This window comes from Epithele typhae, assembly GCF_022376455.1.
Source record: "Epithele typhae strain CBS 203.58 chromosome Unknown BXZ73scaffold_3, whole genome shotgun sequence".
NCBI classification, from domain to species: domain Eukaryota; kingdom Fungi; phylum Basidiomycota; class Agaricomycetes; order Polyporales; family Epitheliaceae; genus Epithele; species Epithele typhae.
This window is the reverse complement of record NW_025954194.1, coordinates 278,222-299,180: the sequence shown is the minus strand read 5'-3', so window position 1 is coordinate 299,180 and position 20,959 is coordinate 278,222. Positions and strand designations below refer to the sequence as shown.

The 20,959-nt window shown below is 57.7% G+C and overlaps 12 protein-coding genes across 12 annotated transcripts; 3 read left to right on the top strand and 9 right to left on the bottom strand.

Annotated features, from left to right (window-relative positions):
- Positions 1 to 110: 110 nt before the first annotated feature.
- On the bottom strand, positions 111 to 2,043 carry BXZ73DRAFT_87057 (nuclear protein Es2-domain-containing protein; the record flags this gene model as incomplete). Its single annotated transcript, XM_048024406.1, has 8 exons — positions 111 to 869; positions 975 to 1,044; positions 1,071 to 1,171; positions 1,306 to 1,381; positions 1,417 to 1,499; positions 1,522 to 1,525; positions 1,598 to 1,782; positions 1,975 to 2,043. The coding sequence occupies 8 exons, from the start codon at positions 2,041 to 2,043 to the stop codon at positions 111 to 113; spliced, it is 1,347 nt and encodes a 448-aa protein (XP_047882452.1).
- A 321-nt stretch (positions 2,044 to 2,364) lies between these two features.
- Positions 2,365 to 4,627, bottom strand: BXZ73DRAFT_39180 (uncharacterized protein; the record flags this gene model as incomplete). The annotated part of the gene is given in 5 exon segments (XM_048018325.1): positions 2,365 to 3,482; positions 3,496 to 3,888; positions 3,940 to 4,225; positions 4,288 to 4,498; positions 4,551 to 4,627. The coding sequence occupies 5 exon segments, from the start codon at positions 4,625 to 4,627 to the stop codon at positions 2,365 to 2,367; spliced, it is 2,085 nt and encodes a 694-aa protein (XP_047882451.1).
- A 517-nt stretch (positions 4,628 to 5,144) lies between these two features.
- On the bottom strand, positions 5,145 to 5,905 carry BXZ73DRAFT_39113 (uncharacterized protein; the record flags this gene model as incomplete). Its single annotated transcript, XM_048018314.1, has 4 exons — positions 5,145 to 5,239; positions 5,293 to 5,374; positions 5,435 to 5,677; positions 5,768 to 5,905. The coding sequence occupies 4 exons, from the start codon at positions 5,903 to 5,905 to the stop codon at positions 5,145 to 5,147; spliced, it is 558 nt and encodes a 185-aa protein (XP_047882450.1).
- Positions 5,906 to 6,117: 212 nt separating this feature from the next.
- BXZ73DRAFT_87054 (dihydrolipoamide acetyltransferase) lies at positions 6,118 to 7,733 on the top strand (the record flags this gene model as incomplete). The annotated part of the gene is made up of 7 exons (XM_048024405.1): positions 6,118 to 6,154; positions 6,214 to 6,356; positions 6,416 to 6,478; positions 6,532 to 6,748; positions 6,784 to 7,192; positions 7,242 to 7,404; positions 7,464 to 7,733. The coding sequence occupies 7 exons, from the start codon at positions 6,118 to 6,120 to the stop codon at positions 7,731 to 7,733; spliced, it is 1,302 nt and encodes a 433-aa protein (XP_047882449.1).
- A 321-nt stretch (positions 7,734 to 8,054) lies between these two features.
- BXZ73DRAFT_87053 (NAD-P-binding protein) lies at positions 8,055 to 9,140 on the bottom strand (the record flags this gene model as incomplete). Its single annotated transcript, XM_048024404.1, has 7 exons — positions 8,055 to 8,184; positions 8,208 to 8,256; positions 8,312 to 8,337; positions 8,401 to 8,570; positions 8,628 to 8,710; positions 8,767 to 8,842; positions 8,892 to 9,140. 7 exons carry the CDS (start codon positions 9,138 to 9,140, stop codon positions 8,055 to 8,057), a joined length of 783 nt encoding a protein of 260 aa, XP_047882448.1.
- Positions 9,141 to 9,382: 242 nt separating this feature from the next.
- BXZ73DRAFT_87052 (TPR-like protein) lies at positions 9,383 to 10,439 on the top strand (the record flags this gene model as incomplete). The annotated part of the gene is made up of 6 exons (XM_048024403.1): positions 9,383 to 9,457; positions 9,530 to 9,844; positions 9,903 to 9,939; positions 9,993 to 10,091; positions 10,142 to 10,300; positions 10,354 to 10,439. 6 exons carry the CDS (start codon positions 9,383 to 9,385, stop codon positions 10,437 to 10,439), a joined length of 771 nt encoding a protein of 256 aa, XP_047882447.1.
- A 235-nt stretch (positions 10,440 to 10,674) lies between these two features.
- On the bottom strand, positions 10,675 to 11,216 carry BXZ73DRAFT_39768 (signal peptidase I family protein; the record flags this gene model as incomplete). Its single annotated transcript, XM_048018450.1, has 3 exons — positions 10,675 to 10,725; positions 10,773 to 11,105; positions 11,157 to 11,216. Coding segments are annotated over 3 exons (444 nt in total), but the record flags the coding sequence as incomplete, so codon positions are not given.
- A 322-nt stretch (positions 11,217 to 11,538) lies between these two features.
- On the top strand, positions 11,539 to 13,084 carry BXZ73DRAFT_73703 (PAXNEB-domain-containing protein; the record flags this gene model as incomplete). Its single annotated transcript, XM_048021932.1, has 5 exons — positions 11,539 to 12,002; positions 12,068 to 12,326; positions 12,379 to 12,434; positions 12,470 to 12,549; positions 12,612 to 13,084. 5 exons carry the CDS (start codon positions 11,539 to 11,541, stop codon positions 13,082 to 13,084), a joined length of 1,332 nt encoding a protein of 443 aa, XP_047882445.1.
- Positions 13,085 to 13,506: 422 nt separating this feature from the next.
- On the bottom strand, positions 13,507 to 15,067 carry BXZ73DRAFT_87049 (uncharacterized protein; the record flags this gene model as incomplete). Its single annotated transcript, XM_048024402.1, has 3 exons — positions 13,507 to 14,817; positions 14,871 to 14,922; positions 14,958 to 15,067. The coding sequence occupies 3 exons, from the start codon at positions 15,065 to 15,067 to the stop codon at positions 13,507 to 13,509; spliced, it is 1,473 nt and encodes a 490-aa protein (XP_047882444.1).
- A 257-nt stretch (positions 15,068 to 15,324) lies between these two features.
- BXZ73DRAFT_87048 (DUF1613-domain-containing protein) lies at positions 15,325 to 16,883 on the bottom strand (the record flags this gene model as incomplete). The annotated part of the gene is made up of 5 exons (XM_048024401.1): positions 15,325 to 15,458; positions 15,514 to 16,019; positions 16,075 to 16,217; positions 16,267 to 16,680; positions 16,740 to 16,883. The coding sequence occupies 5 exons, from the start codon at positions 16,881 to 16,883 to the stop codon at positions 15,325 to 15,327; spliced, it is 1,341 nt and encodes a 446-aa protein (XP_047882443.1).
- Positions 16,884 to 17,560: 677 nt separating this feature from the next.
- Positions 17,561 to 19,361, bottom strand: BXZ73DRAFT_87047 (uncharacterized protein; the record flags this gene model as incomplete). The annotated part of the gene is made up of 6 exons (XM_048024400.1): positions 17,561 to 18,045; positions 18,129 to 18,540; positions 18,594 to 18,685; positions 18,824 to 18,922; positions 18,977 to 19,119; positions 19,177 to 19,361. The coding sequence occupies 6 exons, from the start codon at positions 19,359 to 19,361 to the stop codon at positions 17,561 to 17,563; spliced, it is 1,416 nt and encodes a 471-aa protein (XP_047882442.1).
- Positions 19,362 to 19,706: 345 nt separating this feature from the next.
- BXZ73DRAFT_96588 (eukaryotic translation initiation factor 4E class I) lies at positions 19,707 to 20,723 on the bottom strand (the record flags this gene model as incomplete). Its single annotated transcript, XM_048027113.1, has 5 exons — positions 19,707 to 20,030; positions 20,085 to 20,198; positions 20,252 to 20,315; positions 20,374 to 20,564; positions 20,616 to 20,723. 5 exons carry the CDS (start codon positions 20,721 to 20,723, stop codon positions 19,707 to 19,709), a joined length of 801 nt encoding a protein of 266 aa, XP_047882441.1.
- Positions 20,724 to 20,959: the final 236 nt, after the last annotated feature.

Genomic DNA, 20,959 nt, shown 5'->3' with positions numbered 1-20,959 from the left:
CCGTACTACCCCTACTTTATGCTAAACATCGTCATCAGCAACTCTTGCTGTGCATTATATCGGACCTTGTCGCAATTATGGTGTGGAGGGTGGAGTCGAGTTGTACAATGTCATGCTCGCCTTGTAACCGGACTCGGCGTCGGTGTCCACCGGACCCTCTGTAGATCCCTCTCTTTCCGGTCCCCTTCCCAGCCTGCCAGTCGTCCCATCGCGTCTGCGCGCCTGGAGGCGGCTGTACCCATCGTAGTTCTGTCAAGAAGGCGCTTCGCCGCTGGCGTGAGCGATCCTGGAGCATCCGACTTGCGTGGGGTAAACGATGGCGGGGGCATTGACGTTCTTCGCGCTCTGCTCCCAGCAGAGGATCGAGACAGCAGCGGCATGCCGCTGAGCAAGCCCGCCTTGGCTCGCAGGCTTTTCGCAGCGTCGGTGGACATCTTGTGCGAGAGTCGCTCTCGAGAGCTCGGCTCCGCGATTCGAAATGGTGTTGCAGGAGTCGGAAAATCGACTGGATCGTCCGATTGTGACAACACCCGAGGCGTAGCGTTCAACGTACCCCACGTCATGAGCTGCTTTACCGCCGCGGGGCCAAGTTCGGATGGTGTTGGCGATGGGACAGAAGGCACCAATGGGTGTGAGCTGTTGGATGGTGACCGGGGCGATCTGAGAGCCGACGTTGAGATCTCTAGTACAGAACGTAAAGAGCTGTGCTCACATGGAGTGCCAGCAATCGCAGCATCTATCCGGCTCCGCGTAGGACTCGGAGGGGCGGATAAGGAATGGTCTAAATTGTCATCTTGTTGTGGCAGACGTGTGTTTCCGTGCTTGATCGCCTTCGGAGCACCTTTCGGTTCCGTCGCACTTGCACTGGCCTTGTTGTACGGCGCCACATCTGCATCAGGAGGAACATGAGGGCGTTTCGGGCCTGTATCCATGTCAGCGACGATCCACAGGACATGCACTCCGCTCAGGCTCACCTTGAACTCCCATCCGTCGACCCCAGCCGATCGCGTGTCCTTCTTGGGTGCCAGGACGTCGGCATCTTGACTCTCTTCCTTCCCTTTTGACAGTACGAGAGCAGAGCTCGGCTTTGGCGCAACCGCGGGACTAGTAGCATGCGCCCCATCAATGAGTCCTCCACCTCCTCTTCGTCGTCCTCGTACACAACCGCAAGCTCGCCGCCCCGCCTCGATGAGCCCTGCCGGCTGCGGCGCCTCGATCTGGAACTTCTCCTTCACGCCCACCCCGACGGCGCCTCGAGCAGCAGCCGCGCCCCCCCTCGAGCATCCGGTCCCGCTGCTCCTCCACCCGCCGCTGGGCCGCCCACGCCCACCCGTACCGCTCCTGCCGCTGCCGGTTCTCGTCCGCGAGGATCTGCGTGAAGCTCGAGTTGTCCTCGGACGTGTACTTGCCTGGAACGCGTCGAGGCTCATGTCCGTGTCGAACCGCGCGCGTTTCGCGGCGGGCTCGCCGCGCTCGCTCCGCGGCGTGCGCAGCGGGGTCTCGGATGGCCCGGGGGCATACGGGTCTGGGAGGGGGTCTGCCACGGCCGCCCCCGGCGGGCGGTGACGGGGGTTTGGAGGTCCTCGAGGCGGCGCACAGAGCCTGGATGAGCTGGGGATCATCGGATCGGAGCGCGTCGAGGTAGTTGTTTGTCGCGTCGAGGTGTACGAGCGAGGGGAAGAAGTCGCGTGCGATGATTTGGGAGAGTGCCTCGGTGTACTCGTCTTCTTCGAGAACGACCTGCCGGTCGAGTGAACGCGCGGGCCGGGGGGTATCTGACGCCTCGAAGCCATGAGAGGGAAAAGTGAATGGATGGCGCCGGCGAGATTATGTGGGTAGAGGACAAGTGATGTGAGCGAAGAAGGCAAGCAAACGGCGACAATGGAAGACGACTGGTGGAGTCAAGGTAGAGTGAGCGGAACATGAGTAGGGTGGCGCCCGCTGCCTCTCGTGGCGGCTCGGCAATTCCCGAACCTCAGAGGACACGGCACGATGACGTCGTTCTGCTGCAGTTTGTGTCTCGGTGAGATCAACAATATACATTGGTCGCAAGTTAGAATGCACGGCGTTCTAACGGAATTAGGGTAATATCTCATAATTGTCATGTGTACGCGACATGGTGCTACAGACGACGAACCCGGCCACCCGGATCCAGGCCTGTCTGTCGTATCGTCAGTTCCTATCTAGGGAGGGCAAGGAGGGTAATTACTATGTATTGCGAGGGGGAATGGTTCGGTGCAGATAATAGGTTCAGCTAAATAACAAGGGTGTGCAAGCCAGAGAATAAACACCGCGGAAAGGGAGCAGGATACAAAAGTCTGGAAGAGCAAGAGAAACACGGAGGACAAGGGACACAGAACCTCTTCAGCCCCCGTTCCGACTGTACATCAGCGTGGTGCTTCCTGCCCGTGCTCTCCGTGCGGTGATGTTGGGGTCAGCGAAGAACGCATCCATCGGATCACTGCCGCCTGCACTCCGCCGTCCACTCGAAGGCTTGCCAATTCGACTCTGCCCAAGGTTGGGAGCGGGAAGAACAGAGCCTTTCGGTGGCCGCAGTGTGACGTTGGAGTGTGAGAGGAATGTGGGGGATTCTGAAGGGGAACGGGCAGTACTGGCGCCCAGCGATGAACGCTTCCCGTTGCTTTGTCCGTAAGCTCCAGAGCCCGGACCGGTAGAGCGCTTTATGCCGGAGCCGCCATACAAACTTGCCGAGGGTACAGGGAGGAAAGTGGGAGTGGTGGGACGGGATGATGGAGTGTGAACGGAGCTGGTCGTGCTGGTCGTCGCGGTCGTACTGGTGCTGCTCCGGCCTTCGGTTGACGTTGACAGTCGGGACTGAGGGCGTCGAATACCTGTTGGAGCAACACTTTGAGACAACGCACTCCCCGCTCGGCTGTTGCTTCCGTTCGAGGTAGGAGACTCGATGGATACGGAGGACATGGGTCGGAAAGAGGTGGGCGCAGAGGAAGGTGGGCTTGAAGTGCGTCGTCGTTCCTTGTCCTTGTCCTTGACGGGTGACGGTGTATCTTCCATAACCAAGACCCATCCTGAAGAGTCCCCGCCTGGTGTGCGCCTGGTATCAGCATCCAGATCAACACTTGGTTTCCTGGATTTTGGCAACGTGCCAAATCGTTCGTCGAGTGATGCAGATTTGGACGACGCTGTAGACGGTGCTGGGGAAGCTGACGCCTTTGCCGGAACCGGCGGGGGCGGCATTGGATTGGTAGTGGTACGGCTAGTGACGCTTCCCATGCGTAGTCTGGGTACTCGTGTGTGGATCTTCTGCTCCAGAATCCTGACACGGGCCCGCATCTCGGAGACCATCTGTACGCCCTTGCTCCTCGAGGCAGTAGCGGGGACGCCATTGACTGTGCTCGTTGTACTATTGGTAAGGGTGGAGGCGTTTCGACTAACAGGCGGGCGCGGGACAGGTGTTCGTGGTGCCCCGATACGTGAAGGACTATTCGCCCTGCGGGAGGGGACTGTTGGTGATACCAGGAACGGTGGCCGAACGGATGAGCGAAGTATTTCCATTGGATGGCGTGGAGACACCTGTGCGTGAAGGAGGAAGGCCGGTCCGATGGAACATGGAGGGCGGGGAGATGGCAGTGCCCTGCTTGCGAGGGCGTGGTGAAACGATAGTAAGGGGTGTTGAGGGAAATTCCTTCATCTGAACGTCCGGTGGAGGGGTGAGATCGGCGAGACACAAGTCGGGAGGAGTGGGAACATGAAGGAGATCTTCGTCTGACAAGGATGGCGTGGCGTCGGGTTGAGAGGATTGGATGGACGTCGAAGATGGGGCGGTCAAAGAAGGCACAGAAGAGTTGCTGACACGCTGCTGCGCGGAGGCCAGCTGGTCTTTCAAAATTGCAATCTCCTCATTGGCATCTATGCGAGTCATGATAAGGAAGGGACCTTGTACGAGCAGTTGTTACTCACCCCTCAACTCGTCCTTCATTCGCTGAGACTCCTCCTCTACGTTTGCCTTGTCAAGCAGCTCGTGCTCAAGTAGAATCTTCTCCTCCAGCGCCCGCGCATACTTCTGCTCAACGTCTGCCAAACTAGACGAAATTGCTCGCTCGTTTCGTTCGAGGTCGTCGTTACCCATCTCCAACTCGCGCAACTGGATCTTGATTCTCTGGTGCTCTTGCCGCAGGGTATCCAGCTCCCTTTGGAGAGAGGTCGTCGTTGTGTTGTGAGTGGTTTGAAAGGACATGAATTTAGACTGTTGTTGAGTCGAACACGAGCTCAGAAAGCACACCAGATGGCAGGGACTAGGGAACGCACCTTCCAGTCATCTCTCTCGGTCTCCGCCCTGGCTACTTTGACCTTTAAATCCTGGTGAGCCTTCTCCGTCCTCTCAAGCTCTCGTTCGAGCTCCTCCTCGAGCTCCTTGCTGGAATGGTGGAAGTCATCCAGTTCGGCCCGCGTTTCTGCCAGCATATCTGCGACCTCCATGTACTTCGTCTTCCAGTCCGTACCCGAGGAGGAGAACGCGCTGGACGGGGTGGGATCAGTGGGGAGACAGGGCGGGAGAGTGGAGTCAGTACTTGATAGCACTGTCGTCCATAGATGCCATGCCTCTGTCCTTGCGGAGGATGTCGGTGGCTTGCAGAACGGCAGTCATGCCGTAGACGAGTATGTACAGCCGAGAACCAAGGGACGAAGAGCTTCAACCAGAGCGAGAGCAGAAGAGAGCAGCCAGGAAGCGATACGAGTGCGACTAGCGAACAACCCCCGTCAGCCTGAATAGTGAACGAGAGCAACCGCGGAACCCTATTCCAGCGCACCACGTGTTTCGAGCCACAACCACGTGCCGTGACGCGTCGCGTTCACGCCGCAGAAATATTGCCAGCCGCAGAAAGCTGCGATAGACTCGCAGACGAGACAAGCTCGGAGGGATGCACAACCGAGGCCAGCGGAAGCGCAGAAGCAGAAGGGAACAGGCGGGAGTGCGCCTGTCAGTCGTCGGGCTGCTATGACGGCCACCACAGCGTTGCTCGGGCCTTCACAACACAATCACGCAGCAGCCTGGCCAATCCGTGGCCACATTATGGATTGAGAAGTCAGCATAGAATTATACTACACGAAACATACAAGCTACTACAGATACACAGGTTGTACGACGCTCGAGCCTAGGTCGATTACATGCCCTCAGGTTTGGCGCATTTGCGCTTTTCGATTTTGCCAGTCTTTGGGCATCGCATTTCTTGCCAAGACACTGGTTCCATGGTGGCACCTGCGATCATGCTGCTTCAGTTAAGGAAGTAAAATGGAACACCACATCCTCACCAGCTTCACTTGTTGCGAATATTACCCCCAGGTCATTTCGCGCAGTGGTTACATAGTAACTTCGCGCATCGCCCAAAGATAGCTGCGATGCAAGAGGTGTAAAGAAAGGTACTGAGCACAGGAGTGGAAAGGGTGTACGCACCACCAAGCCTCTCACAACGTCGCCTCCACGAAAGCAATCCGCTATCTTGACCTTGTCCTTCTCAGTAGCTCGAACATCTTGGACCCTGATGACGCCTGTGAAGTCCTCGCCGGCAGGGAGGGGTACGCCATCGACCACTGTGATAGACACCACAGCTTGTAGAGGAGACAGTCGAGTGATGGCTCCAAGCACCACAGAATTTGGTGCTGGTGGTCGGGGGCGAATCTTCTTAATTTCCAGCGTCTGAGGGGAAAGGGACGCGCAGAGAGGCGAATGGACAGGAGGCCAGAGGTTTCAGAGTGAGCGTTGACTAGAGGGAGCAAAAAGACCAACAGAGCCTGAGTGTTGGGGGACGCCGACAAGGCTGGCTCTGATTACGCCGTCGCGCGTGTAGATGCCAGTGCCGGGGCGGGGGATGGGCCCACGGGGCACGGGCACGGGCTGTCCAGGAAGAACGATGTCGGACGACATGAGTGAATGCACGGCGCAGAGATGGAGGAGAGGTGCGATTGGGTGGACGGGTGTGGTACGAATCTTCCGCGCGTGGCCTCCGAGCCTGCCCGAGTCTGACGCGCCGGCCTAATTTGTGTCTGTTTACGCGCCCCAATAGACCGCTCGCGTCCCACTTTTCTGCCACCTTGGCCCATTCCCTCCAGCACCTCGCTGTCGCCCTCTCCGTCCTAATGGCCTCTTCACTCGCTCGTGGTATCCTCGCCAGGCGTGAGCCCCAGCTCTTTGATGCGCGTGCGCCCCGTACTGACCACGCACGCGCGCGACAGGCTTCCACGTCTCAGCCTCTCGTCATGCTCTCTCCAAGTTCGCCATGCCTGCCATGAGCCCTACCATGACGGAAGGCGGTATCGCATCATGGAAGAAGAAGGAGGGCGAGACGTTCGCGGCGGGTGACGTTCTCCTGGAGATTGTATGTGCTGTCACCTATACCATCCCTCTATGCACGCTTCATGACCTTGCGCTATTAAGGAAACCGACAAGGCTACCATCGACGTTGAGGCCCAGGACGACGGTGTTCTTGCCAAGATTCTTGTACGTTCCTGCTCTTCACAGCGTTCGCCACGTAGCCTGACTGGTGAGTGTAGGCCAGCGATGGCGCTAAGAACATCTCTGTTGGGGCCACCATTGCTATCATAGGCGAGGAGGGCGATGACCTCTCTGCCGCCGTGCAAATGGCGTCCGATGCTGCTTCCGAGCAATCTTCTGAGCCTAAGGAGAAGGCTTCGGAGCCCGCCCCGAAGCCCACCTCGTCGAGGTCTGCCGAAACTCCCAAGCAGGAGACCAAAGCAGAGCTTCCGAAGGGTGACCGCATCTTCGCCTCGCCCATTGCGAAGAAGATTGCCTCGAGCGCGGCATCCCTCTGGCCAAGGTGAAGGGCACTGGCCCTGAGGGCAGGATCCTCAGGGAAGACGTCGAGAAGTTCCAGGGCGTTCCTGCCGCTTCCTCTGCTGCTGCTCAGCCAGCAGCTGCCCTCTCGGACTACGTCGACACGCCCATCACCAACATGCGTCGCACCATCGGGGCACGTCTCACACAATCGAAGCAGGAGCTCCCTCACTATTACCTTACCGTCGACATAAACATGGACAAGGTGTTCAAGCTCCGCCAGGTCTTCAACAAGACTCTTGGTGAGAAGGACAAGGCGGCGAAGCTGTCAGTCAACGACTTTGTGCTCAAGGCAGTTGCATGTGCTCTTGGAGACGTCCCGGAAGCCAACTCAGCGTGGATGGGCGAGGTCATCCGGCAGTACGTGCTCAGTCTCGTGCGGTCCCACTCAACCTCACCTGTTCTACAGATACTCGAAGGCCGACATCTCGGTCGCCGTTGCTACACCAACCGGTCTCATCACGCCCATCATCAAGGATGTTGGCTCTAAGGGTCTTGCGTCAATATCCTCGGAGGGTAAGGCACTTGCTAAGAAGGCTCGCGATGGCAAACTCCAGCCTCAAGAATACCAGGTCAGTGATGACGCATGTGTACAGCAATCAAAGATGTCGTTCCTCATGTGTAACCACAGGGCGGCACTTTCACGGTCTCCAACCTCGGAATGTTCGGCATCTCGCACTTCACCGCAATCATCAACCCTCCTCAGTCATGTATCCTCGCGGTTGGTGCCACGCAGCCAACTCTCGTGCCCGCGCCTGAGGAGGAGCGCGGATTCAAGACGGCCCAGATCATGAAGGTCACGCTCAGCGCAGACCACCGCACGGTCGACGGCGCGGTTGGCGCGCGCTGGCTGGCGGCGTTCAAGGGTTACCTCGAGAACCCTCTCACGTTCATGCTCTGATTTGTTACGTTAGACTGAGACGGCTGGACGTCTGAGGGTGCTGCTGGTCCGGGACTAAAATGCGGTTTTGTCGACGGCAACCATAGACTTACTAGCTACGCTTCGCATATAGTTACTCACGGGTGCTGGAATAGCAGCTTGTAATTTCTCGCATGCTTCCCATTTGCCTGCAGCATTGCATGCTATTGTAGAGCGCAGGACCCTCTGCCACTGGTCTCTGGCATCAGGACCACGGTCAGGTGTATCCCGTTCGTGCAAGCAATGGTTCATAAGTACATTCCTCCCCCTATCAGCGCTTTCCCCCGTACAAGACATCGTGGTCTAGTCCTTTGCCGCACTACCAAGGCTACTATGGTACAGCTTTGCCGCTGCCTCGTATTTTCCGACCTCGAATTTCTGGCGGACCAGCTCGGCATTACCCACTGCAATGTCGTCGTCGCCGCGAACGAGGCTTCCATCGTCTTTTCTGTGAACTCGGCAAGAGGCATCGAGAACTTCGACAGCGCAGGCGTCGTGCCTTGGTCTGCGGTCAATGCAGATATCAGCTCTATGCGATCGGCAGCGGGTTGTGTGCGTACGGTCGTGAAGCTCCGATTCTACTAATCTGACACGCAGGGGGGATTGGGTTAGCCGTGGAGTGGCGGTCAAGGCTAAGAATGAAAATCACGGTGGGACAATCTCCATTACTTTAATCTTGGTGTCATCGAGCTGCACGCGCAGAGACTGCGTGAAACTCCTGACAGCGGCCTTGGTCGCTGAGTAGCCGGGCACGGGAGCTCCAGGAACAATTGCAAGCGAGGAGGTGACTGGGACTAGGAATGAACACCGTCCTTCCTCCTGCTCGTTGGGGACATCATATCAGCTGAATCGACTGCGGAAGGTTGTACTACGCACGCTCAGCTTGAGCAAGTGAGGCAAAAAAAGCATGAAAGTTTTCGTAAGTGCCAAGTAGTTAATGTTCAGCTCGTCGTCGAACGCTTTGCGTCTCCTAGAGTCAGTATTGACAACACGAGCGTTAGCGGACATTTCTAACCTTTCAGATCAATATTTTCCGGCTTCTTGAAGTCAAGGAGGTGCTGGACCCCAGACACGAAGAGGATAGCATCAACCTGTTTTCAATTAGTCAATCAATCATATGACGCCATGCGCGATACGTACGTCGGGATAGGAAGAGAGAACGCTTTGCACAAACGCCCGGATACCCTGTTCGTCAACGTTCATATCGGCCCGAAAAGTCTTGATCCTGTCTCTTGTCTGTGCGAGTTCATCGAGACGTTCGTGGCGGCGGCCAACAGCGATTACGGTAGGCTTCGACTCCAGGTCATGAAGTGCGAGAGCGAGGGCACGACCGAGGCCTGCGGTTGCTCCGATGACGAGGATACACTTCGCGTCTTTGATTCCTGGCATGGTGAAGCTGGGAGTGGCGAAGAAAGTGAGGATGCAGAATGATGGATCCCATTATCGCATCCATATATACCATGATGTTCTTTGCAGCTGTCAGAACGACGTCAAGGGCCAAGGGCAAGTCGCGCAGCTTGCAGTGAGCGCCACGCAGCCTCCAACGACGCTCTTGGACGGCGCCCACTTGGCGCCCACCGTGTCTCTTCCGCACCCTCGCGACCCTAGTCCGCAAGAGGCGGTATCGCTCGATGGCTTCCAACTCCGACCTGCCACTGACAGAGGATGACGGCGGACCGCGCGCACCCGACCCGCCCAGCTCCCGTGTGAGTCAGACTCAAGTCGACCTGCTTTGTCGACCCTGCCAGTCTGATTTTCCTGTGCCCCCGCGGCGTTAGGGGAGCTTGCAGAGTGCTGAAGGGCTCAAGCTGGAAGGCAACGAGCATTTCCGCGGGAAGCGCTGGGACGAAGCCCTCGCCGCCTACAGATCTGCCCTTGGATATCTACCTCGAAGACCTGAAGCGATTCCTCCTGAAGCTAGCGACAGCCGGGGTGTGGATGATGACGATCTGCCTGGACCATCAGATGGTGCCGTGCCACTGGGTGACCAACCGAATTGTCCAACATCTGCGCCTCCAGCGGAAATCGAGGTAGAATCCGCAAAGGCGAGAGCTGTGCTCAACGCAAATATCGCTGCGTGCTTCGTCAAGCTCGTGAGTAGCCTTTCCCTGCGCCGTTCGCTGGGTGGAGATCTGACTTTGTGCATGACAGGACGACCCAAAGGAGGTTGTAGTTGCGTGTACCGAAGGCGAGCCGCGGACCTCTCATAGTAGCACGAAGATAATTTCAACCCGATCACAGCTCTCAAAGATGATCCCAATTATGTCAAGGCGCTGCAACGCAGGGCTACGGCGAATGAGCAGATCGATACGTGGTCTTCGCTATCTTCCGCTCAAGAAGGTCGGTGCTCTTTATTCGAATTTGCGCGGACACATACACAGGGCTTGCAGATTACAAGCAACTGCTGGAGCTATTGCCTTCATCGTCATCGGACGCGGTCGCTATTCGCCGGACAATGATCAGTCTCACACCACGCGTAGAAGCTGCCCAGAAGCGCGAAACGGCAGAGATGTTGGGCAAGTTGAAAGGGATCGGCAATAGCATTCTAGGTGGGCTGGCATTTCGCCGGATACATCGCTTCGTTTGACAAGAGATTGCACAGGTAATTTCGGTCTGTCCACTGACAACTTCCAGTTCGTGCCCAACGGTCAAGGCGGGTATTCAATGAACTTCGTTCAACAACCATGATAGATGATTCGTCTGTGCTACTATCACACTGCACGACCGCCCTCGGGTGGTGCCTGTAGCTACCGACCCTATGAGACGAACTGTACTTTTTTCTTTAGACAAGATCGAATGTCCTGATACCTGACCGAGTGATAGCAGCAGCAACGGGTACTCCTCGTCTCGCACTGTGATAGATAGGTTGAGGCGCCCCGTAATGCCACAAGCTACGTAGTACGTCGCACACAGGACGAGGGCATTAGTCGATATATTCGAATGTATTAGGAAACACTCTCCAGACCGGCCAGCACTGAAGGAAGTCTGAACGTTTTCCACCGCAAGATGTAAGGCACTTACCTTCGCATAGAGACGTCCTCTGATGAGACCCATCGGAACAGGGCCGTACGTCCGGGAGTCTGTGGACCAAGGTAGATTGTCGCCAGTAGTCCAAATATGATTTTTAGGTACGACCACATGTTCTGTTGAAGGTGCATGCTGTCCTGTCGGATCCGCACATACCACGTCCCCGGGGAGACCGATAACACGCTTGCAGACAGGTCGGGTGGTGTCATATGGGGCCATGTAAGTGACGAGGTCACCTCTCCTGAGGTTCTCCGGGTTGATCCACTTTAGCTCGATACAAGCTTCGCCAGAGACTTCCATTGTCGGGAGCATCGAGGGTCCCATTACCTAAGAAGGAATACTGCTATGGTGCTGAAGACAAAGAGAAAACAAACGCACCAGTGAGATAGTTGCGACATGGTGGGTAAAGAGATGGCCAGCGCAGACCAAGTTCAACCCCTACAGATGGGACCATTTCGATGAATAGAGACACAGGAGGTGGGAGGAAGTGCGCACCTTGAGAGCAGTAAAGGAGACCTGTTTGAGCACTGAAAGCGGTTCTGTGCGCACTCGCATCCACGCTCCGGCAGCCCATGTTCTGATCGCGATACGTATTAGCGGGACAGGATTCCGGAGGATATAGGGGGCATGGTCAAGCACAAGGGCCCGGCCGACAGCAACGCGTCGACGCGTTGCGCTAACGCCGGGCACAACAGCGGGCCGAGAGGCCGGTCCGCAGCTTCACCTCAGCCAGACCTGCTTTCGCTCGCTGCTCTCAACGATGTCTGCGTTCAAGCGGCGGACGACGGCCAAACAGCCCCCTCTACCCAAGGGAACGCGCCCTTGCCCAGGCTCTCCTGCAACGACCCTCACCTCGACCGGCATCCCTTCTCTCGACGATATCCTCGGCGGCGGTCTACCTCTCTCTTGTTCCCTCTTGGTTCTTGCCCCCGACGTCCACTCTGCCTACGGGGAACTCGTAATCAAGTACTTCACCGCGCAGGGTCTGGCATCCGGTCAGCGCGTATGCGTAGTGGACCCACGTCCGGACGCATTCCTCGCGGAATGTATGTGGTTGCCCGGCAAGGGCGCCGCCTCCCTCACGTCGCCGGCGTCGCCCCCACCGCCGACCGGCGCAGAAGACGAAGAGGATGAGCGCGCGTCAGAGCACGACACGAAAATCAAGATCGCGTGGAGGTACGAGCAGATGAAACAGTTCAGCACGACCGTCCCTTCGTCCAGCCAGTACGTCGGCATTCCTCTCCGTTGAGCACAGTGATCCCATCGATGATAGGATCTCGCCCTTGCAGGTCTGCGGATGACTACTACCACACTTTTGACTTGACATGCCGTCTGCCGGACGCGGTCATCGAGGCGGCTCGCAGTGCAGGTCAGATCGTGGATGTTTGGTCCGACGAAGTAGCGTCCCCGGAATTTACCCCCAAGAGCCGCGCCATACTCGCCGGTCTTTCCGACGTCCTCTCTAAATTGAATGCGGGTGATTGTATGGCTACGAGGGTATGCATACCGTCTCTGGGCACATTTGAGTGGGGCGACCTTGCACCTCCGGTGAGTCACCCATTGCAGTCATGCGATCGCGGCGCTCAAGCTCGCTGCGCAGGATATCTGTTACTTCCTGCACTCCCTGCGCGCACTACTTCGTCGTCACCCCCGGGTGTGCGCCTCCATTTGCCTCCGCCCCATTTATGCAGTGAAGCATTCGGTGGGCCTGGCTGGACGCAAAAACTCGGATGGTTGACAGATGGCTCAGTGACTCTTGCCGCCTTCACAGGTGCGTCTCTATGAACCGTCCGCGCATACGAACTGATAATGGCTGTTTGTCGAACGCACCAGCCGACCCATCACTATCAGCCATGTTCTCCGCGCACCACGGTCTCGTCCACATCCACTCCCTACCGGCACCCCACACTCTTGTCCCCCCAAGCGACAAGTTCTCGACCCTCCGCGGGCTCACGTCTTCAGGAGAGAACAACCTCGCCTTCAAGTGCATGCGCAAGCGGCTCATTTTCGAGACCCTGCACCTCGACGTAGAGGGCGGGGTGGGCGAACGACGGACAACGCCGGCCTCGAACGCCATCGCACTCGAAGCCGGCACCGTACACGATCACGCGCATGCCCATAAAGATGGTGCGACCCCCGGTTCGTCTACCGCTGCGCTTCAGGTTCAGATGGAACAGGTGCAGACAGCACCACCGGCTCCTGTGCCCGTGTCCGGTGCTGAGGTGGTCGTGAATGGTACGAAGAAGGTGAAAGTGAAGAAGAAGGTAGCGTTCACATCTGAGGGGCCTGATCCATACGATTTCTAGTTCATGTATCGATGCATAGATATCCGTTCATGTAGCAATAGCCGTGCGTACACAACCAATGTCACGAGCGATACGTTAAGAAGCACAGTAATCCAGACGGCGCAATAGTCCGAGGGTCACATTCCATGCAGGAAGAGAAAAAAGTACTGGGTCGCTAGCGGACTACACAAAACTGCCGGTGTATAATACATGTACTGTCCTGATAGACGATGAGGAGACGCAAGACAAGAAAGCACAAAAACGCTGGAAAACAGAGATGGCAAAACAGACATGCTATGTGAGGACATAAGAATCATGTCGGGTCGTTATAATCCTCCGAGGAAGCCTTGACGGGGGATAGCTTTTGAACGGGGGTGCCGCGATTGGTTCTGGGGTACGCTGAGCAGGAGAAGAGGTTCGACGACTGACAGCACACACCTTCGCTACGAGCTTCCGTAGGTGCTAGTGTATATCATGCGCATGAGCGGGGTCGGGACGTCGAGCTCCCTCTGCGCGTTCGCGCGCTGACACTCCGCCACCAACTCCCGCAGGACACGGATCGGCTGCGCCGTATTCCCGCCCACGGTGCTCGCCCCGTCGTCCGTGTACTCGTCCCCGTCCTCGTCCTCGTACTCGGGGAGCGTCCCGAGCGTCGCGCCCGTGCAGTCCTCGAGCCGGACGCCCTCGGCCGTGCACTGGCGCGTCCAGCGGTCCCAGCGCGCGAGCCCGGCCTTGCTCGGCCCGTTGTTCTTCTCCAGGTCGGCGAGGAGCGTCGGGTTCAGGACGCGGACACGCGCGAGGCGCGGAAAGCTCGCGCGGGTGAGCGCGGCGAAGTTGGCGTCGTTCTGGCGCTGGATGCTCTGGACGATGAACGGGTTTATCTCGTTGTAGTTCGTGGCGTAGCCGACCCCGAAGGCGTACATCAGGTGGTGGAGGCCGACGGTGGTGATATGCTGGTGCGGAGAGCGCACGAGGTGCGTGCCGCGTGCGGTGGGGTCGTCCCAGCCGGGCAGGCGCCAGTCCGGGTTGAAGGTGAAGGTGGTGAGGAGCGGGCAGAGGTCGAGGACGGCGGCGACGTCGACCGGGGGAATGCAGTTGAGGTCGAGCGTGGTGAGCTCGGAGCCGTGCTCGGCGAGGAAGTCAAGGACGTCGGGGAAGTCTTCGCGGTATGTGGTGAAATCTAGGCTAAGACTGCGGAGGACGGGGAAGTTCCAGTCGGTAGCTTGCTCTATGAAATCTTGAAACGAGCCGCGGGCGGACAGGTGTTGGAGGCATGGGAGGGAGAGCTCCAGGTCGCCGGCGGAGCCGAGTCGCACCTGCTCCGGAGCCGGACCGTCGAACTCTACGTGAACAGACTCGAGCTTGGGAAGTCCATCGAGCAAGAGGATGAACTTGGCGAGGGCCGCCGTAGGGATGGTGAGTTGGAGTACGCGCAGCGTCTGAGAGGTGTACGTGCATAGCGCGTTCGCGACGGCAGGAAGGGCGATGGCAAGTGGCCAGTTGACGATAAACGTCTCGAGGTTCTCGCAGCGACTGATGATCGACACGAGCGAGTTCTGGGTGACTTCTGCGGTCGGCGCGGATCGGTCGAAATAGCGAATTACATGCAGTCGCCGGGTTCGGTGGCCAAGGTCGCTGTCGGTGTCCAACAGACGACAGAGCCGCTGCATGTTGAGCGGATTGCTGAAGAACAGAAAGCGGTAGAAAAACTCGTATCCGAGCCGCCTCCAAGTCCTACAGGTTGCCATGATGGCCTATGGGATCCGCGGTTGGAATCGGGCAGAACATGAGGCAGGTCACCACGCACCTTCTTAGTGGCATAACTCCTCCGTTGAGCATTGTTGACGCCCTCCTGCGCACTCCGTAAGGACCAATTTCATAGAGCGTCTTGAACCAGGTTGAGGCGGAGAAGGCATCGGGGAGAGTGGGCTCAAAGAATTCCGCATCGTCGACGGCGGACTCAAAGATGTCTAGCCAAAGTTCATCGGGGAGGTGTTGTACCATGATAGGTCATCCGCAGCGCGCGAGAAGGACAGAAGAGTATAGATGTGCAAGGTAGAACCTTGGCAAGTGTGCAGGATCACATGTAACCTCCCTCAACCATGCTGAGGCAGCAGGCGGTGGGCAAGTTCGACATCACATATGGCGCTCGTCTGCCTCATGGGCCCCGCCGGCCCGTAGCGCCTCCAGCGATCTTTCGGAATACATCAGAAATGCATACTACCGATTGCACTAAACCTACATGGCACCCTCTCTACTTATCAGTGATCCTTTGCCTTTCCTTCAGGCGTACGCGTCTTAAACAGCCCTCGTTCTCGAACGCGCGTAACGATCTCCTCCACCCTACTCCGGATGTCCTCCAGCTCCTGCGCGTCAGTTGTGACACGCTCCCTCCCTATTACGCACACTTCAGATATGCCGTATGTGCGCCATTGAAAGCGCAGACGTACCGACGATAGCCCAATTACGTGTGCTTGGGATCCTGAGGTTTTCGCACTCGACATTCCAACCACATTGCAAGCTGAGTGATGCCAGCCAGATGCGATATGTGGAGTACGAGCTGGAGTGGCTTCCGTCGCCGCCTAGGCTGAGGGAGTCGATGAATGCGTCGTCAGGGACGGGGTAGCCTTGAGCCTTGGATCGTTCAAATCTTTCGTCAAAAGACCATGCACAACAAGGGATGGACAGATATCCGGATGCGGAGTGGAGTGTCGCGAGCACGGGTGTCCACGGAGTGAGCTCGTCGGCGTGGTTCGCGATGATGAACGTCCCAGGACAAAGATACGAAGTATCATCCGGTGAGAGGACCGGTGAGGTTGGATCAAGGGCTTCCACACGCAACTGCGCTTGAGTGGACTCTGGGTAGTGTGACCAAGAGGTCCGAGCGCGAACGTCAATCCCATATCCGCTGTACCCTTCCGCCGTGAGGATGTGCGTGAGCAGACCATTGCCGCACCTGCTCAAAATTTGTGTCATTAGTTTCCTTTTGGAACAACGAGGTTGTTTCAAACCCCAGGTCGAGAAAACCTGCTGGAGGTCGAGCCCAATTTCGCCAAGGGGCCTCATTGAGATCTTCTGTATCGTTCGTAGCAGGTCCGCTCTTGACGTAGGAGTGTTTCCAGAGTAGCATCAGGAAAGTTGCTATCCCGATATCCTGCCGTCAACATGAGCTCACTGATATAACAGAGCGCGCAGAGACTCACCTCAAAGACATGCTTCAACGGGTCTGTCACTTCCTGCCACTCCTGGACCAGGTGTTTGTGTCGCTCGCGCATGACAAGGTAGAGGTCTTGATATTCTTCGCGAGCGATGATGTAGTCATGCCGCACCCGCTTCTTGTAGTTCGTCATTGCGCCCCAACCGTACCGATGCAGCGTGTCCAGAAGCGCCAGACAGGTGCGATATATCCTCGAGTTGAGGTCGATGGGTGTTGCGTCCAACGGGACGATGTCCATCCGCAACGTAGCGATTTCGCCAGTTACGTAGCGAAAGGCAAGATGATGGACCGCGGGGTGGTAGTACGGGAGAGGCGAGCCGTCTTCTACTATCGGGGTCAGAACCAGGAGTGCAGGGGTGTCGTCATCGCTTTGGGCGGGCGCATACAGGGTGCAGTGTTGCTCTAGCCGGCGTCGCGTCCAGGTCTTCGCGGGAGAAGTCTCCTGTGTATGTTGCGTACCGGACGTAAGTCGTCGAAGGACGGCACCGTTACCGGGAAATCGGTACTGGAGTCAGAGACGGTTTCCGATCTCAGTATCAGCGTCGAGTTGTACTCCGGGTGGTGTACAATCTGAGAGACGGCATCCTGGAACTGAGCAGACATAAGGAAATATTCACCATGTTCAAGTGTCTGGAACGTACCACAGCTTGCGGGAAGTCAGCGGGGCATTGAATGACGGATGTCCATGTAGCGGCTGACCATCAGCAACTTTGGACATCAACCTGATTTTTCGTCTCCTACACATGGGGTTGGAGAGAAATGTGGCCTAGTCGACGCTACACTCGCCATGGAGACAGTGATAAGAGGCTGATCCGAGGGGTGTAATCGGCAAATACTAGATAGGCGCGGATGTGTCCTGGGTTTGGCGTCTCACCCGCGAGCTGAACAAAATGCAAAACTCCAGTCTCCACAAGGCACTCCTCTCCCTCAATAATGTCCCCTTCGGGGTGACATACGAAAAAATTGGAACGATACAGAGAAGATTAGCATGGCCCCTGCACAAGGATGACACGCTTTCCCGGAGTGGTAGACCTACGGGTCTCAATATTTATTGCTTTTTGAGTCTTTGAATATGATTCGCGGGTGTTGGACCATCCGAACTTCTTTTGCAGGCTAAAGAGATGTTTGGATATCGCAGCAAAAGATTCTGTGAATACATTCGTATACCGATACATAACAGCACGCCGTGAGCGAAGAGGCATCATACAAGATACGAAGTCCGAAGTCCGTGTTCTACAGTATTTCCAAATTCCACCAACGTACGTAGTTCGGACAACCTATCACACACCAGAGAACTCCTGGTACGGCGGCAAGTCACCGTCCCCCTCCGGATCCTTCTTCTCGTCCGGGTAGACGTTCGATGACCCGCCCGCAGCGAGGACCCGCTCCCTCTCCTCGCGCTCCAGTCGCTTCTTCTCCTCCTCCGCGCTCTCATGCTTCCTCTCCATCCCGGGCACGCTTCCGCCCGTCGCCAACACGCGATCCCGGTCCTCGCGCGCGAGACGCGCTTTCTCCTCCTCCGCGCTCTCGAACTTAGGCGCGCTGGTGGTGGTGGTGGTGATGCTGCTGCTCGGGCCCGCGACCGCGGCCGCAGTCGCGCCGAGCGACGGCTTCTTGAGGTCCTTCAACGACCCGCTCGCCGGCCCTGGACCATCCGGTCCTGCCGACTTGGGCACCCCCGTCTCAGCCACCGTCGGGGTGATGATCGGCACAGTCGCCGTGGGCTCGGCGGGGTTTGGCGCGGCGACGGCAGGGGGCGAAATGACTTGAGGCGGGAGCGGCGATGGGGACTGGTTCAAGACCGCAGGGTTCAAGGGAGGCGAGGTCAAGCCGGCCGGGGGCGAAGACTGCGCGGCGACGGCAGCCCCGACCGATGGCGACGCGTGCAGGGAAGCCGAGGGCGGCGGGCCGTTGGAGTTGTGCGAGGGGCCTGGGGCAGGTGGTCGAGCGTCGCGGGCGGGGTCACGGGAATGGAAGACTTGGCGTGAGGATCGGCGGTGTTGATACGAGCGAGCTCGCGAGCGTGTGTCTCGCCGAAGCTTCGAGTGTCGGACCTGCTCAGGTCGGCCGCCGTCGGTTCGCGAAGGAGGAGGGTGGTGTCACCCGGTTGCCAGTGGTCGAGCGACTGCTGAAGCGTGGTCCGAATGGAAGCGGTGAGGGTGGCACCGGTGTACGGCTGCAGCTTGGATGAAGGGACGTCAGGCAGCGCGGGGAGCGCAGCGAGGGCAGCTTGCGAGATCAGAGTGAGCTTCTCGGAGAACTGTAACGCCAGGTGAGCGGTGCGCGACGCGAGTGGATGCGGACGAGACTCGCCTCTCGAATTGCGAGCCACTTCATCCGCTCGCTCTCCTTAATTGCCTTCCGCTTCAGCAACTCGACCTCCTTCTCCAACGGCTCATCGTCCTCTGCGCTTGCGGAGCTGCCTCTTTAATTCGGCCAGCTTCTGCTCCATCCCCGGGCGCTGGTCGTGCTCGATGCGCGCGATCTGGTTCTCGAACCCAGCGCGGATGTTCCTGCGGCCGATGAGGCATTCTCGGCATCACGCAGAGCCTTCCATGGCCCGCGCGATGCGTCGATCTCCTTTGCGAGCGTGGACGCGAGGGACCCCTCGATGTAGGTCATCCAAGCCAGACGGTCGGTCACTGCACGCGGGACATTAAGCACCAAGATGCTGGTGCTTCGATGAAAGGACGCACCATCTTTGATATCCTCATGCTCGCGCTGACCCCACATGTAAGTCTCCTTGCTCGATGCATGATTATCGCGACTGAAGCTATCGAGATCGAGGGCGACGCCCTTCCTCGCGGTTACGATCTTCTGCACGGGGGTCACGGAGCTCCTGGGTGTGTGGACATCGGATGAGCATACACGCGTGCAGATCCAAAGGAGTACATACGAGTATTGTTGTTGAATACTACGCAGAGAGTGGGAGATGTTCTCAAACGCGTGCGATTTGAGCGGGTTCGAGGATGAACCCGACTGGCCAGCGGCGCCACCTTCGGAGGTGCCTTGTCGCCCCAGGGGAGTTGAGTTCAGCGCGGACTGCGCCTTGTCGGCGAGAGAGTTGAAAAGGCCGTGCATCGCAGAATGAGGGGAGAAGGAGGAATGTTGCGATAGGGGCTGGTCGGTGAGGAGTATAAGGCCTTGTGGCACTGTTACTACGTGCACTACGTCATAGCATCCGGCACCATGCCGCAGCCGCAGCACGCACGCTCCCAAACGCCGACCATCTTTGCGCAGCGCACACAGCAATGGCAGCACAGCTCTGCGCGGCGAAGGGGTTCTTCCTTTCGTCCAGAGGTACGGTATAGTATGAAAGAGGTGACGATTACAAACAAAAGCACAGTAGGGGAACTACATTTCCAGTCCGACAGCGTCCGCGCACACCCTCGCGAGCCCGGCCGATCAATACGACGTTACCTTTTGCTAGACGATGATCTTCTTGGCCTGCTTGCCTTTCTTCTCCGAGTCCTTGTGCGACAGGAACTCGACCTCGGTGGCCAAGGCCCCGGCGAGACGCTGTGAGTCCTGGTAACCGAGCACGCTCACTTTGAAGTGCTTCCCGATGGCCTCGATGCGCTCCCGGAGCTTGTCGTCGTCCGCTCCCGAGGGCGCAGACCGTGTCCAGATTGAAATACGGAAGAACTGCGGTCGCGTCGAGAGGATCACGCCGGTGATCAGCGACGTGGGCGACTCGCCTTCCTCGCTTGCCAAGAGTGGGTCGAAAGTTTCACCAATGGCAGCGAGCATCTGTAGTAGGACGATATTAGGCCCCTCGACGACACAGTCTGGAAGATGACTTACAGTGTAGAGCCACATCTTGTCGACGGCGGCCCGGTTCTTGTCTCGTGGTAGCTGAATGCTCCACTTGCCTCCGAGCTTGTTGGCGTCGTCCTCCCAAGCAGGGATGATACCTTCCTATACGCCGAACGTCAAATCGAGCTCTAAGCGTGACTAAAAGTAGTACCAACCTTGAATAAATAGTAGTTGGCCTTTTGCGGCAACAACGATGGTTGCACAATGTTATGGTACAATCTGACAACCAGCGAATCAATCGACCCTTTCAAAGGCAAGAGTTGACTCATGCACGTACCCCCAGAACTCCTCGACGCTGTCGAACGTGATGACCCGCTTGATGTCCTCCATCCAGCCCTGGGCAGCGGCCGCACCGGGGGTCGCAGGGATGGGCGTCTGGGGAAACGATGTCATGGGAGTTTGAGGGAGGTTACGGCCCTTTGTTGCGGGCGAATCGAACCATAGCGTCCATGGGGAGTAGAGGGGATGCTACGGACGATTGGTCGATGCACGGCATCATGTGTTCATAGAGTGTGCTACCTTCACGTTGAAGTTTGTGGGATCGCTGAAAACAGTGCGGATCGTCTCCGCCTGTGCCTGCATGTCCACCTCCTGGATCTCTCCAGGCTCGCTGTCGTCCCCATTCATCTTCTCAGTGTCCTTGGCACTGTCAGCAAGAGCGGCCGAAAGCGCAGCTTTCGTGGCCTGAAGGGCGGGGCGGGCAAAGTGGAAGACATTAATGTGACCGTGTGCGCGGGTTGCTACGAGTTTTCGGCGGGCCGGACGAGGGAGATCGATTGACCCGAGGGATGATTACTGGAGGCCTTGGACTGCAGTGCGCGCGGATGCGTCGTGAGGAGAAAAGAAGGAGGTATAGGTCGTTA